This window comes from Lepidothrix coronata, unplaced genomic scaffold (assembly GCF_001604755.1).
Source record: "Lepidothrix coronata isolate B3197 unplaced genomic scaffold, Lepidothrix_coronata-1.0 Scaffold16, whole genome shotgun sequence".
Classification (NCBI taxonomy): Eukaryota; Metazoa; Chordata; class Aves; order Passeriformes; family Pipridae; genus Lepidothrix; species Lepidothrix coronata.
The window spans coordinates 4,551,455-4,567,066 of NW_016690196.1; the positions used below are offsets into that span (position 1 = coordinate 4,551,455).

Here is a 15,612-nt window from a genome sequence, read left to right on the forward strand (position 1 = left end):
ACCTCTGCTGTGTTGATGGGTTGAGACATATAAGTAAGGAGAAAAGCATCTGACCTAAGTTTCTCTGAACTCTCTTCTATAGCTTATTACTAGTTTCTTTAGCAGTTTCACAGTGGAAATACACTGCAGTAAATGCTTAAAATGGATTTTTCTTTTAGAAGTTGGGCGAAGTTTTTTGATAGAAACTAACTGTGACAGCGGAATATTACCACATAACTGCTCTTGCTGCTATGGCTTGTACAGCCCCAGGTCACCCCAACTGCACAACCCATCATTTTTCAGAAAGACACAGTTACCATTTTGAACCACTTTCCATGCCTCCAGGATTCAGTTCAGTGTCTTCTGAGCGACCCCTGTTGCTTTCAGGTTTAGCAACCTTAGCAGGAGGACTGTTTTAGGGAGATCACCAAGGAAAGACATAATGCTATTGGGAAGTGATACTGTTAGTATGTCCTGGCATTTGAAGTTCTCTGACTGTAGCAGAGAAGCAAAAATCAGAGGTGCATCTGCTCCATGTAAAAAGGGTTATAAATTATATAGATCTAGAACTGGATGAACTCAGTTTAATCTAGCATACTATTTTAGTCATCCTTGCCTTAGAAGCACGTGGCTTGCTTGAAAAAGAAGAATAATTAAAGTAAAAAAATGTGGAAACATTTTAAATGAAGATAGGGGATTTTTTTCCTATTTGTCTCCTGTATCTGCCTTGTTAGTCTAAATTTCTTTCTGGGACAACCAAAGCCCTGCTTCTGAGTACATGAATTGCTATGTGAAATCTACCTCTGCCTTTTTTCCAGGAGGCAGATATGTTGCTTTTCCTGATAATTTGCAGCTCTAACATTCCGTGTATTTTCTTTCTTGATAGCAAGCTAATTTTTATTTTAGTATAAATCTTTCCAGTTGTAAGCATGTAATAAGTTTCTTTGAAAATCAGGTTTATTTTGATTCTCAAGCTTTTCCCTGTACAACACAAAAATATTTTCTCCCTTTCAAACTTTTTACTCTGATTTGTCAAGCATTATGTAGTACTTTAATGACTGTGATTAATTATGAGTGCCCAACGTAGGATTCCCTCAACAATCACCAAATAACAGCAAAAGCAGCAGGTGATGCTCAGGAGGAGCTGAGAGGAGGAGTTATCTCTGATAAGTATGCAGTCTTGTAGCCTGGCCAAGAGCTTCAGGGATGGCAGAGGTCATGAACCACTTATGCAGACCCAGAAAAAAATGTTTCCCAGATGTTCTGACAGAGTCCTCTTAATCTCAGGTGCTCACGTACATGCACATGGACACACATCCTCAGAAAAGGGAAGAAACCAGTAATTTGGCTCAGAAAAGATGGAACCATTGAAAAATACTTTACGCAACATCCTTCAGGAGTGAATGGACTTATTTATGTTCCTCATATCTACATGGGATTACATGGTGAGGTTTGATGTGCAGACAATAAGATTCTGTGATTATGTCTTGAAGAGTAGTGAACAGACTTGAGTAGCCCTCAGAGCATGTCTGTGCCCATCATGCTCTCTCCTGACACTGGCTTCAGAAATAAGTACGTGAATGAAATCTTGGTTTCCTGAGGAAAAAGGCAAATTTTGGACAGAAGTAAAAAAAACAGTCCATGGGAGTGCCACAGCTGAAGCAACATCTCCTCTGGGGATATCAGCTGTTCTACAGCATGAGAAGAGGATACAGCATGTGAGGACTGTGAAAGATCAAAAAAGAGCACAGTCCATCTTTCCCCACCGTTCCAGAGTCATCTGCGATACTTCTGAACACAGCCTGATGAGCTCTTCTTTTCCTTTTCAGTGCTTCTTAGTGACGCACCCAGATTTTGCTTTACTCACCATGAAGGCCACAGCCATTGCAACCTTCTTTGGTAAGTAGGTTGATTGCTGCAATTAGGAGTTTATGGGTTTGTCCTGGTTGAGCAGTGGCTGCTGACTTATTCTCTTCCTTTTGGACTCCATGGCTGACGAAGTTCCCAGTGGCAGGTGTAAGCCTTGGCACAGCTTTTCAGAAATGGACCACCCAACTTCTTGACTTTGGCATAGAAAAAATATTAATCGCTAGAGATCTCTAAATACACGACCAGTTGCATGCAGTCCATACCAGATGGCACAACTGGGCCTGAAAAATGCAATGTAAAGATTCCCTCTAAAGAAAATCAGCCGTTTCTTCCATAGGGACAGCCTTTCAGAATTCTCTCAGTTCTTGCTCTTTCCATGAACAAGATGGTATCAAAATGTTATAATGTGTTTTAGTTTCTTTCCCCTAGCAGTCAGACAGGATCTCGCTTTTTGGGAACAAGTAGAGAATCTAGAATTTGCAATTCATCTTACATGAAGACTCTGGTTGTGATATTCCCAGGCAATATTCCTTCTAGCTGTTATCCTCAAGTCTGTCAGGACAGCAGTTCTTAGTTCAAATTCATAGCAATGTATGTAGTTCTTCTACATAAATTACCAAATTACTTTCTCCACATTTTATTATGCTCTAACATTCCAAGTAGTTGAGACTTTTCACTTTATTTTCCACTGGTTCATTCCTTTTTTTATTTAACAGTTTTACCTTGGTTACACAACTGCACCAATGATAAAAGGCCCAAATACTGCATCTGTACACTGTCACTTCAGACATCGTGGGACTGCTTTTTCTTTTGAGCAATTTCAGGAGTGATTAAGTCTACAGATTCTCTGCAATCAGTCTAGGGGGAGAAGAGCATAAAAGAAAGAAAAGACTTCTGTTGCATATTCTAGTAAGATTAGCTTAACAAATGATAAGAGGATCAGCCGACACATCATAGAGGGTTTTAATTCCCTCTGAAAGTTCGGAGAAGGGAAAGGTGAATAGAAAAGTCAAGGTACTTGTAATGAAGTTATTAATTACTCATAATACAGTTCTTATAAAATAAGCACACAGAGAATGAAGAGGTTTTCTATGTCATCACTTAGCAAGTAAACCTAACAAGGTAAGCTACTATTGTGATGCACGTTTTAACATAATAGCATATGTCTCTTTTACTATTACACTTTTCAAACCATAATTCTGCTTACTGAAGAAAATGAGTGCCCTTGCGGGGACAGGATACTGGGACATGCCACATTAGAACCTCAAATGGTCTGTTACGCTTCCCAATATTCCCTACCTGCTACCAGCAGTGAGTGAAATGCCACAATGCACAATTACAGGATAACCTTCCCGACGGGCTATTAGGGAGAGTCTTTCTCTCCCTAATTTCCCAGTTGCTTTATATGCAGAGCATGTTGTTTCACTAATGTCTCTATCACAGCAATTGCAAAGAGTTTCCACTGCTTGTGGAAATACTGGGACTTTTTGTGGTTTTCTGGACCACATGGACTCAATGGATCTTTAGACAGTGAGTTTCACAGGTGAGTACGTGAGGTGAACTGATCTTTAATCCTCTTCAAAAAACTTCCCCACAGTAGATGTCATCTTGACTGCAAAGTTAACCAAGTAGGAACCTAGCTATGGCTGAGAATACTCCCATTTCAGTTTTTCAAACTGTTGATTCAAATTTGAGAAATCTCATGCATGGGAGCTTGTGGTGACTGATGTTGATATCCTCCTTTTTCCTGATACTATGTTTTCTTTGTTCTAGGTGTGTTTCTTACATGTACATATACAGCTAAGGAAGCCATAAAGAAGCCAAAAAAACCTAAGATATGTAAGTGGTCCCTGTAGAACTCTTGGCTGCTTTACAGCATGCATGCCTGATACATAAAATAAGTGCAAAGTGAGGTTATATTCTGGTAACTTTTCACAATTTTCTGGAGTCAATGGGAGTATAGGTTAGCTAGCAGATCCTTCTATTAAAAACAAATCACTAAGTAAAGTGTGTGCTACTTAATATACATAAAGGGAAAATTTTGTGCTTCGCTACTAAAATGTATCTTCATAGGTCATTAAGTACCACAGAAGGATCCAAGCAAGCACTAAGGTTTTCACAGAGAGAGACAGAGAAATATGTGAAATGAACCAGCTGTAACACAAAGCATATGTAGCTGATTAGAGTGAGACAAGTGGTGCACCAGGATGTATAATTTTCAGCTATAGGAGCATTTCTGTCCACAGATTATTTTGCTCATGTAGCTGACAAACAAGCCTGCTGTGAGGCTGTAAACTCACACTTAAACCCCTTGTTCAAAGCAAATTGCACCCAGCAAATAGTTTTAAAAATCAAGGGCAAGATAATGGGCTCTGACTGCAGCACGGAGCTACATGAGCACAGCAGGAGGCTTGGGAAGCATCCCTACCCCTCCTTCCCACGTGTTAACCACAGCCTGGGTGACAGCCTCCTCTCTCTCTCCAGTAAAGCATCATAACAGAAATTCCTTCGGAGAAGCAAACACTGAAGGTCAGTAACGTCCGCAGGCTTCTTCATTCCATCCTTAGTTACTGCTACATCCCTTGGTATAGGAGTTATTATGCATTATGTTGAAGATGCAGAACACACAGAAGCCTTGTATCCCAAACCCATTGATATGAAGGCATAAGAGGAGGCCATTCCTGGCACTCAGTTACTCATTGTTTCATGATAAGATCAATCAGCTATGGAAACATTCAATCTGACTTTACCAAGATTTTGCACTCACAGATGTACCCCAGATTGATTGCGACGTCAAGGCAGGGAAGATAATCAATCCAGAATTCATTGCAAAATGCCCTCCTGGATGCCAAGATGTAAAATACCGTGTTTATGGCACAGACATTTATGCTTCCTTTTCCAGCATCTGCAATGCTGCAATTCACAGGTGAGTCAGTTGAAATGAGCAAGGCACTCAAAAAACACATCGTTTCAGTGTAGAGAGCTTTTGACTTTTCAAACCCTTTACAGTTCCCACTGCCTTCTAGGTTTGATTGCAGGGTGCTGTTCTAGTACAAAACCTGAGAGAAAGACCATGTATGATATAATGGATTGCTTCTTATAAAGTGCTGTCAATCCTGTATTCCTGTCGAAATCAGTTGTTTGAAAAACTTTCTCAGCCTTTGGAGAAGTGTCTTGAGATTCGCAGATTTCTCATTCATGCATAGCAAATTACTATTGTACTATTATTATTCAAGTGGAAGACAGGGATGGAGCTGCTGCTACTAATAAAGCTTAAGAAAAAAACAGGCATATCACCAGTGATGAATACACATAATTCTCATACTTCTGGGATTGATTTGGTTCTCCAGATTTGAATTTAACTGTCCTTGACATCAAAGGCTGAGTAATGTTCTTTCCTGCCACATAAAAGGCCACTAGACAAGGAAATGTGTAATACAAATTTTATAGCACAAATTTGCTGAGTTTATTATCCATGCAAAAATGTGCATAAAATTTTAATGGAGAACAACTGCACAATTAAAATACTGTAATTGGAGGCAGGATAGAGAGCAGGACATATTCAGCTGAAAACGCAGTAAGAACTTGTAGAGCCTGATTGACAACTTGACTTCATTCAGAGTTATTTGAGCTATTGCTGAGCTTCTAGTTCTGTGAAATTGCTGGGATCTCGAGTAAAGTTGCATAGTTAAAGCTTTGGGACTTTACACTTTGCCTCTGTATTGTGCAGGTCTCAGGCTGAGGTACCTGTGTACATAGGGCTGCCACCTCCTGGCTGCAGCTCTGCCTGCACAGCCACTTGCTGGGGAGATGACTACCAGGCTTTCAGAGACAAATTCTTCCCTCAGATACTAGTGCATGATGGAAATTCTCTCTGTATGCAGAACGAGCCCCAAAGGGAATTATAAACTACTGGTAGCAACTGCAATTTCCCTGTAGTTCAAATGCTGGCTGTCTGTATTGTTGCAGTGAAGGTTTCAGTTTTTCTCATTTGCCAGCTGGATTTGGCTTTGTTAGCTTATATGTTGCATTTCCACAGACAGTGAATTTCTTTTCCATACATTTGTTTTAACTGCAGCTTCTTGCAATCATCAGAGAAAGCTACAGCTCCAACACATTCTTCAACACTGTTTGCTGCCCATTACTTATTTTTCTGCACAGTCATTACTGCCAGGCCTACCACACCTCTACAGTCACAGTCGCTCCCAGGTTTACTTGCTGTTCTAGTGATGCCAGAGCAGGTTTTATTCACTGGAGGTTTTCTATTTGTCTTGAGATATATTACATCATATGACAAACACCATTTGATGTACACAGCACATGGAGCCTGCCAGGTTTTCTACAGCTTCCAGCAATATTGTGTAGGGTTTACTCCAGGCTGAGGTCAGAACCAGGCTTATTCTTTTTCAGATAATACATACTGAAATTCAAAGAAAACATTCTATCACATGGCTGGCCTAAAAACTCCTCAGAGTACTTCTCCCTGTATCTTCAGTCATTTAATCAAGCTCACAGGAATTTTAACAAAGGCAGTAGTTTTTTCTTGTGTGCAACTAGGTCAAACTTAAACACAGGACTAGTAAACCAGTGGGAAGAGCAAACAGATCCTGACAGCACTTTATAACAAACTGCCCTTCTCTGAGCAGAAGAAGCACAGATATTTCTTAGTAGCAGACTTAGTAGTCGCATGACAGCTCCAGTACTGCCCCTGGTTTAAAGGTAAAAGCAAATGCTTCACAGCTCTTGCATTGTAGACCAGTTTCCAGGGTTTTCGTGGAATTTCTGCCTTCAGACAGCATGTTGCCTCCTTGCAGTGGTATAATTGACAACACAGGCGGGAAGATCCTTGTCCAGAAAGTTGCTGGCCACTCTGCTTACCGCGGGAGCTTCTCCAACGGGGTCCGGTCCTTGTCGCTGCCGCGCTGGAGGGAGTCCTTCCTCGTGTCAGGTACCATTCTGAGGTGGAGCACTGGAACCCCCTGCCCTTCCTGCCTGCTCCCCACTGCCTGATAGCTGGGCAGCAATGGGTAGAGACAGAAGCAGCCTCTCCTTTTAAAGACCTGGTTAGTCACCACAGGCCCACCCCACCCAGCTTTAGCATGAATAATGCATTTGAGACACTTTTTGTTCTGGGCTTCCTATGTAGCCCACAAAGGACATACACCCTGCCAGCAGTGTGCTCAGCTCAGCCCAGTGTGGGTATGAGCCCACTGCAGAAGGTGACAGGTGTTTTGGATTGAGTCTCTAAAGGCACCTTAACTAGGGCCTCTAGTGGTCTAGTGGTTAGGGTGCAGGACTCTCACCGCTGCGACCCGGGTTCGATTCCCAGCCCCCCGGGCAGATGGAGCTCGTTAGCCCTGTGAGGCAATCCATCTAAGAGAAGGTCACTCTAAACAAACCTACGTTTGCTTGGCCCCGGGCAGACGAACCTCAGGATTAAAGGGTGGGCTCAGTTCAGCGCAAGCTGTGTCTCACTTAAAAAATCCACTGTGCAGGCTCGAAGGGTTAATGACCTTTCCCAAATCTTCGCTCGTGAAGACTGGCCATTATTATTATTATGATGCACAAGATCTGAGCTTTGGTACTCGCTGTGAGGTCTTCCTATTGCTCTCCACCCTGGCAAGCAGTGCTGTTGTGGGAACTAAAGGGTCTTTTGGCTATATAAAGCATCCTCAGCCTGCACCTGAGTTTGCATCTCCTGAAGCAACTGCTGACTTCTGTCAAGCAAGCTCAAGCCACATATAGCCATACTGTATGTATGCAAACCCTATATTAAGCAATTTGAATGATGGATCCCAAGTGTGTCAGGAATTCTCTCCACTCTGTTAGCCAAATAGTTTTGATATCTACTCAGTGCAAGGAAATCTATCTTAATTTAATGATCATTCCTTTTTTCTCCCCATAGTATATGTAGGAGCTCACTTGCATTCACTGGCAAAATTCACAGATTAGGGCTTTTTTGTAAATTAGATCCCCTTTACATCAGCTTCAGATTATTTTACACCTACTTGCACTCATTCTACTTGTGTGAAAGGGTCTACTTGACATTGCTTTACATATAATTTCTAAAATCTAACTGCTTCATGCATCCATACAGTGGGTCTGTTCTTGCTGGTCTGAACTTTTGGAGGTTTAAGACAGGTATTGATTATTTTACATTGAGATTTTATATTTATATTGATATATATTTTTATACATAAATTTATATTGTATCTTTATATTAAGATTGATGTTAGTTAAATACATTATTCCTCGAAAAATTAACAGCTCAAATAACTGAACAGCCTCTAAAAACAAAGAAATGTTCTTTTTGTATGAAAATTTGTAGACAGCAAAGGAGGTCTCAGAAACTGACCAAAACAAACTGTCACCTTAATTTTGCATTCATGTATTTGGATGCACCTTTTTACAGTAGTCTGCCATGGGTACACCACACTATGAGAGGGATTTATTTTGGATGAGAAGGAATTTCCTGGAATAGCTGAATTGCTATTTGCACTTGTTGCAGTTTTTTCCCCCAACAAACAGCACATTGTAATTCTGGTACATAAATGGGAAATAGTTTGTTTGGGGTTTTTTACATCAGCAGCTGCTCAGTTGTTATCCTATAAAACTGTAGGAATTTTTCCATAAAACTGTAGGAATTTTTGATTTATGGTAATAAACCTTTTTTCTTAATTAATGAGACACTGTAAAAGAAGATAAAAGAGAAAGTTACAAGCACATGTAAAAGGAGATGATGAGAAATCTGGATATGTGTAGGCATGATGAGATTTGTCCCTAATGCACTTACTTTTATGCATACTGAGTGCTCTCACTGATGTCAGTGGAACTCTTAGTTTATAAACTAGCTGCAATGTAAATCTAACATATCATACAACATGTTATATCATACAACATGTTATATCATATTTCATATATGCATAGGAATGCATATATGCATAGGAAGAAAACTCACTGAAAATGTGGGAAATTTAGAGAAATTTAGAAGACTAAAACCCAGGAAGGCTGTGCTATTCATCTCAGCAGCCTGAGGCTGAATGCATACAAATCGCATTCTCAGAAAGTGATGAGTTGGGGTTAGTTTTTTTACAATTATGAGTCATAAAAAGATAGAACTGCATAAAGCATTGATGAATAAAAATACAAAGTCACCCAAGGCATTAATTTCAGAACAGCTTTATAGCATGAACTGAGTCCCCTATTCTCCAGCTGAATTTCCTTTTGGCAGATCAGACCTATATGCAATACTCCACCCTGGAAATGTGCCAACAGTTTATTCATAGTTACGATATTGTCACTGAGTTTGTGATGTTTAAATTGTGAATGAGCATCCACACAAAGGAGCACAGAAGAGGAATTCTTAGGGGACTCAGGCAATGAAATGGCATGATTTAGGGGCAGTGGAGAAGAAGGTCTGTCCTCTGGGATTAAAGCAGCCAGCACACCAGGAGGTATGCAAATGCCCTGGTATTCACTTTCAAGCACTGAAATGACTTGGCTCTCAGTTAAACGACTCCATTCAGTTTCATAGGAGTTTTGCAGCTATTGGGTTAAAAAAATAAAGTCCTAAACTTCTGAGTTTGCTAGTCAAATGTAAGTGTGAGAGGATGAGCAGGAACCACACCATAGCTTGTATTTCAATGGTCAAAGCTGATGTTTTCAGCCCACATGTAAACACATTTTTAAGTATGTTAAGCAATCTCCAACTTAGATGTAACTTTTTCCCAATAGTGAAAAAGACATATTACCATTCCTCCACAGAGTAGGGCACATTCAGGTCGGGACTCAGACCTACCTCTTGGTCACATAGAACATGCAAATTGCTGTTGATCAAAACCCCCAGAACCCAGCAGCAGTCAGCCTCTCCACACTAGCTCGTGTATTTGCACAGCAGTGGGCTTAAGGTTTTCATTAGAAATCAGATTAGCACAGAAATATTCTGAATTAGGATCAGATTATTATGCTATTACAGCATCCATGTATCAGCTTCTCATACCTGACAACTCTTCCTTTGCTGGGGATAAAGAAAAGCATTTAGAAGTCACCTGTGATCCCATAACTTTTCTGTCTTTCTACCAAATTGGCAGAAGAGCTCCCTAGTCCTGCTTGGCCACTGATCGCAATTTTAGTTTGAGGGGAAGTGGATGTGAAAACCTGCTGCCCTTCACTTAAACCAACTTCTGTGAGGGAAGCCCGGAGGGCAAGAAGAAATCTCTTTCCAGGTTGTCCTTGCATGCTAACCTGGTCTTTGGTGGATCCTTATTGACTTCAGTGGAGCTGCTCTCAGTTTACATCACTGTAAGTGAAAAATGGGACAGTTTCTTACATCATTACCTCATTAGAGGAGTAAAACAAAGAAGACAGAGACATGAAAAGGGACAAAGGACAGTGACTATCCAGCTCCATGGACATCCCTGCTCATAGAGTTCCTCTGCCATATACCTTTCTTTGTGTGCCATCATGGGGGAAACAGCTCCCACTTCCCATGAGTGGCTCAGTCTGTAGGAATTAATTCTGTTCAGTGCAATTCATCTCTGGACTAATCACCAAGGATGACAACTGACATACTTGCAGCGCCATATGTACCTCCTTAAAGAATCCACCAAGGGAATAAAGGAAAGATCACCATGACTCAGATTTTGCAGGAGGTAGAAGCAGTTTTCACTTGAGGTGGTCCAGATACATAACACAGCACAGCATCTTGTAGAGACAGTCCCCAGGGTTCAGAAGACCTACCTCCTACATCCACTTCTAGAGGCCAAAGCAATCTTCCCTCCACTGGGTTTCTCTACAACACTTTTCACTCAGTGACATATGTGAATATAAAAACTGTCCCAAGAGATGGAATTGCATAGCCACATGTACCAATAGAGACGGCATCTGCTGTTGCACTAAAAAGATTTGTAGTTTAAAGCTTAACTGGGAAACATACCTCATTGTTTTAAGACAGGACCCTCATTTTAGACCTAAATATAGGTACCATATGTTCCCACACAGAAGCACAGCCTTCTCTCACTGTTATTACTGCAAAAGGCTGTTGCCAGAAATGGCATCTCACAGAAGTGAGGTCGGAGAAGAATGCTATGTGCATGATGAAACGAATCCCACATCAAACATGCTTTCTATGTCAAGCACTGGAAAAGGCTGCCTAGGGAACTTAACTTAAGTAGAAGTTATACAGATGTCCTTCAGGAATGATCCCTGTCTGTTTAATATCATTTGAGAGCAAAGGAATGAACTTACTGACCTCTTCAATTTCCCCCCAGGACTCTGATTTCATGTTTTCTAACTTCTTTCTATGATGCTGGATTTAGGCATTGGTATTATAGTGGTATGGTTTTGAGATTCTGCCATCAGATGAAACAAATCTTCATGAAAATGAGTTGAGCAGTAGAGAGGTCTAATTCTGAACACCTATGTTAGATCAGAATTTTATTGCAAGAAAACGTAGAATATTTTGTGATGCCTTCTAATATTTTTTTTTGTAGAGGGCAAGCCAAGAAAAGGTGTGACATATCCATCAACTCTTGAATATTCTTCTTCAAAAAGTACTGCTGTTAAATCAGGCAAGTAAATGTGACTTACTTTCCCTTACATCCATTCACAACTATCTGTCATAGCTTCTCAGTTGTGTAATACGAAGATATAATTATTCAGAGTCAGAAGTTCATGCAACCATTAGTGTCTCATCCAAATCAGTCATGGTATTTTTTTATGTTAAGCATATGGAAATCATCTCAGACAATTTCTATTTTTTGGTCATACCATGCTTCACAGACTTCTGTTTCCAAGTAGTTTCCCCCTTGCTTTAGATCTATTCCTGAATACGACATTGTACTGGTTATATGAAAGCATTTGAGGTTATACATGTTGGCTTTTTCCTAGTGTTATTCATGTTAACTCTTGGGATATTCAGTGCTGAGAGTATAACAATAAACAGTAATATAATACTAATGACACAGATGGCAAGGCACAGCAGCTTAACTAAGGAATCATTTTAGTCAGCATCCTATTCTGTAAGATTCAGTTTAAATAATTTTAGTTGTTTTCAGAGGTCTTCGATCAAGTCTCACACTGTTTGGTCACTGATATTCAAGAGCATGTGGCTTACCTCTGTCACTGAAATGACACTTGTTTGGGCTCCCTGTAACAACTGCGTAAGGTTCATACTCCCCCTTGGGGGTGTGAATGAAAACAAAATTCATGTCCCATGCTGCTACACACTTCCCTAACACAGCCCTTTTGCTGATTGCTGAGCTTGAGCCTTCCTGAGTGTATCCACTGTGAGCTGGGGTATAACGAATTGTGCTGTATCTTCTCTAGGAACTTGTCAGCATTCATCCAAAGCCACACAGAGGTTACCTGGAGACCTGCTCTTCTCCTGTACATTATTGTTTGGTCCTTGGAAGCAAAGTACAGAGCTCTTTTCTTATAGAATCATTATGGTTGGAAAAGACCTCTGAGATCATCAAGTCCAAACATTAACCCAGCAGTGCCAAGTCCATCAATAACCATGTCCTTAAGTGCCACATCTACAAGTCTTTCAAATATCTCCAGGGATGGTGACTCCATTTTTACCTGGACAGCCTGTACCAATGATTGACAAAATGTGAAGAAATTCTTTCTAATATCCAATCTAAATCTCCCTTGGAGCAATTTCAGGCCATTTCCCCACCACCTCACTACAATGTCCTTTCAAGTACTTGTAGAGAGCCATTAGGTACCCTTTGAACCTCCTTTTCTTCAGGCTAAAACACCTCAATTCCCTCAGCTGTTTCCCATAAGACTTGTGCTCTAGACCTTTCACCAACTTCATTGCCCTTCATCTTTAGGTTTTCACTTGAACAAAGGCAAATTTAAATCTGAATGCTTTCTAGTTGTTCAGACTGAATATGCATCACAATTAATTCTATGCCTTTCATTTGTAATACCTTTGCATTTACAATCAAATAGGTATAGATTTATATATCTCTTAGCCAAGTACACAGAAATTAGTTGACCCAAATACTATGCACTGCTAGAAGGGAGGAAATATGTTAGAAATGTTGGCTTTTTCTGATAAATGTTTACTAAAATTGCAACACATCATTCCCAAATGTAGCCACACTTGAAATAACCAGCCCAAGGTCTCACAGCAGACAAGAGACAGTTACAGAATATGCTGAGTTGGAAGAGACCTACAAGGATTATCGCGTCCAACTTGTGGTCCTGCACAGGGCTATCCCCATGAGTCACACCATTGTCCAAATACTTCTTGAACTCTGTCAGGCTTGGTGCTGTGACCATTTCCCTGGGGAGTCTACACCCTCTGGGTGCAGAACCTTTTTCTAGTATTCTACCTAAACCTCCCCTGACACAACTTCAGACAATTCCCTCGGGTCCTGTCACTGGTCACCAAAAAGAAGAGATCAGTGTCTGCCCCTCTTCTTCCCCTCACAAGGAAGTTGTAGACTGCAATGAAGTCTCCCCTCAGTCTCCTCCAGGCTGAACAGACCAAGTGACCTCAGCCACTTCCCACACAGCTTCCCCTGAAGCCCCCCTTTGGATGCTCTCTAAGAGCTTAATATCTTTCTTACACTGTGGTACCCAAAGCTGCACACAATATTCAAGGTGAGGCTGCCCCAGTGCAGAGCAGAGCAGGAAAATCCCCTCCCCTGACCGGCTGGAGATGCTTTGCCTGATGCCCCCCCCAGACACAGTTGGCCCTCCTGGCTGCCAGGGCACTGCTGACTCATATTCAACTTACCATCAACCAGGACATTCAGTCCCTTTCCAGAGCACTGCTTTCCAGCATCTCATTCCCCAGTCTCTATTTGCATCCAGGGTTGCCCCACCCCAGGTGCAGAATTCGGCACTTTGCCTTCTTGAACTTCATATGGTTGGTGATTGCTCAGCACTCTAATTTGTCGAGGTTTCTCTGCAGGGCCTCCCTGCCTTTCAGGGAGTCAACAGCTCCTCCAAGTTTCGTGTCATCTGCAAGCTTGCTTAGTATCCCCTCCAGTCCTGCATCCAAGTCATTTATGAAACGCAGTCAGGACTGAGCTCAGCAGGCTGTAAGCAGTGCTAAACCCCACATAATATAAGAATCAGTGTATAAATGGGGCGCATCATCAAGTCACTGTTCAATGACACAAACAAAATATCAGGAGCCTGTTCCTGCAGCAAACCAAAGACACAAGCCTTCACTTTGTTCTTGAATCAGTGTGAATGAAAATGCTAGGATCCTAGCAACAAAGACTGTGCATTCACAAAGAGAAAACTCAGGATTATCAAAGGAGCAAACAACTGTTATATCATACCCAACACCAGAGGATGTCACTACCTGGCTTTGCCCAGCCCTGTCCCACAGGTAACAAAGAAATCTGATGGTCACAACCCATCTTCCCCAAATCCCACTTGGACCTGCCACCTTGGCCCAGCCATCTCAGACGCTCTTTGTTAGAAACAGCCTGTTTTAAAGATAAAAATCTCTGTAATATGGTGCCAGGGCCATCTTAAGCTAGAGGATTTCCTACTTATTTTTTACTTTAAAAAGAGCACATTTTTTATTCTAATTTATATTACAGAGACCACACTGTTCACTTTGATACTTAAATCCATTATCTGTAGAAAGTAAAGGCAGTCCTTTGAGTATTACACTCACTAGCTGTCAGATTAGCAAAAAATCCTACTTCGCACCTGATCAGCTGTCAGAGATGCAGTTTTGGTCCTCACCCCAGGGACACCAGAGATTCACAGTGCCTGATGTTTCTTTAAATGCTGGTGGTGGTTACAGTGCTTCTCAAATGCTGGGCACAGAAGAAAAACGTTCCCAAAATTAGAACTCTTCACAGCTGGTAAAAACAATTAAAATGTGTTGTTTAGAAAAAAAGTAGTACAAATTTTTAGGAAACTATTAACACTGGAATAAATTGTCTAATAGTTCAGTGCTGCCAAAAGAGCTAGAGAAGAAAAAAAAAAATCCTGAAGATCAAAACCCTGCAGTACTCAGTCAGACATAAAAGTAGAAGTAGATTATTTAGCAAGGTTGCGGTAAAAAAACTATAATGAGTGTTTCAAGTACTTTGATGATAAAAAGAAAAGAATAAAAAAATCTCCTTCTTCCTTCTAAGACAGTACATGGTATTCAGAATTTGGCTGCATAATGATCTCAAAATGTCAGTCAAGAAAGAAATACATCTGAAAATTAATTAGTGGCTGAAATACTGCACATTAGCTGGTATTCCCCAAACATCCCACACACACCATGACCATGATTCTTGGGACATGCTGCTACTCAGAGAGAAAAATCAACATGATGCATTAATCTTATGAGCATTGGCTTATTAGTGGTTAAACCCCATATTTCTTGCTCACTTCAGAAATGCTTCTGATACTGGCAGGAGCTTTTGGGCAGTAAAAATGTCTGATTTTGGCATCAAAGATATGGGGTGACTACTCTCTAGAGGCATCCAGTCATCACTTTTTCTCACTGGGTGAAAAAGCTCTGGTTAGACTGACTGATGAACCTATTGGCATGTGATGAGTTGTCTTCTTTTGGGGACTGATAATCTCTAAATAGGAAACTTAAAATTATTTACTTCCAGAGCTGCCTTTTCTAATGTGCTCAATTTTGCTTCAGAGCCTAAAAAGCCAGAGCAAGACCCAAAAGGTATGAAGAGTGCAGATACTACTAACACATCAGAAAAAGCATCAGAACAAGGTAAGGGTTGGGGATCTCGGTGCTCTTCTGTAGTATCCATCCCAGCCTAATCTGCCTGC

General features: G+C 40.9%; 1 protein-coding gene across 1 annotated transcript in view; it reads left to right on the top strand.

The window, feature by feature from the left end:
* The first annotated feature begins 1,516 nt into the window (after nucleotides 1-1,516).
* Nucleotides 1,517-15,612, top strand: part of VIT (vitrin) — a 38,996-nt gene continuing 24,900 nt past the window's right edge. Inside the window, exons 1-6 of the mRNA XM_017806604.1 lie at nucleotides 1,517-1,878; nucleotides 3,622-3,687; nucleotides 4,618-4,774; nucleotides 6,663-6,796; nucleotides 11,340-11,417; nucleotides 15,473-15,553. Of these exons, the coding sequence (XP_017662093.1) occupies nucleotides 1,560-1,878; nucleotides 3,622-3,687; nucleotides 4,618-4,774; nucleotides 6,663-6,796; nucleotides 11,340-11,417; nucleotides 15,473-15,553 (835 nt within the window). The 5' untranslated portion in view covers nucleotides 1,517-1,559. The remainder of the gene's footprint in view (nucleotides 1,879-3,621; nucleotides 3,688-4,617; nucleotides 4,775-6,662; nucleotides 6,797-11,339; nucleotides 11,418-15,472; nucleotides 15,554-15,612) is intronic.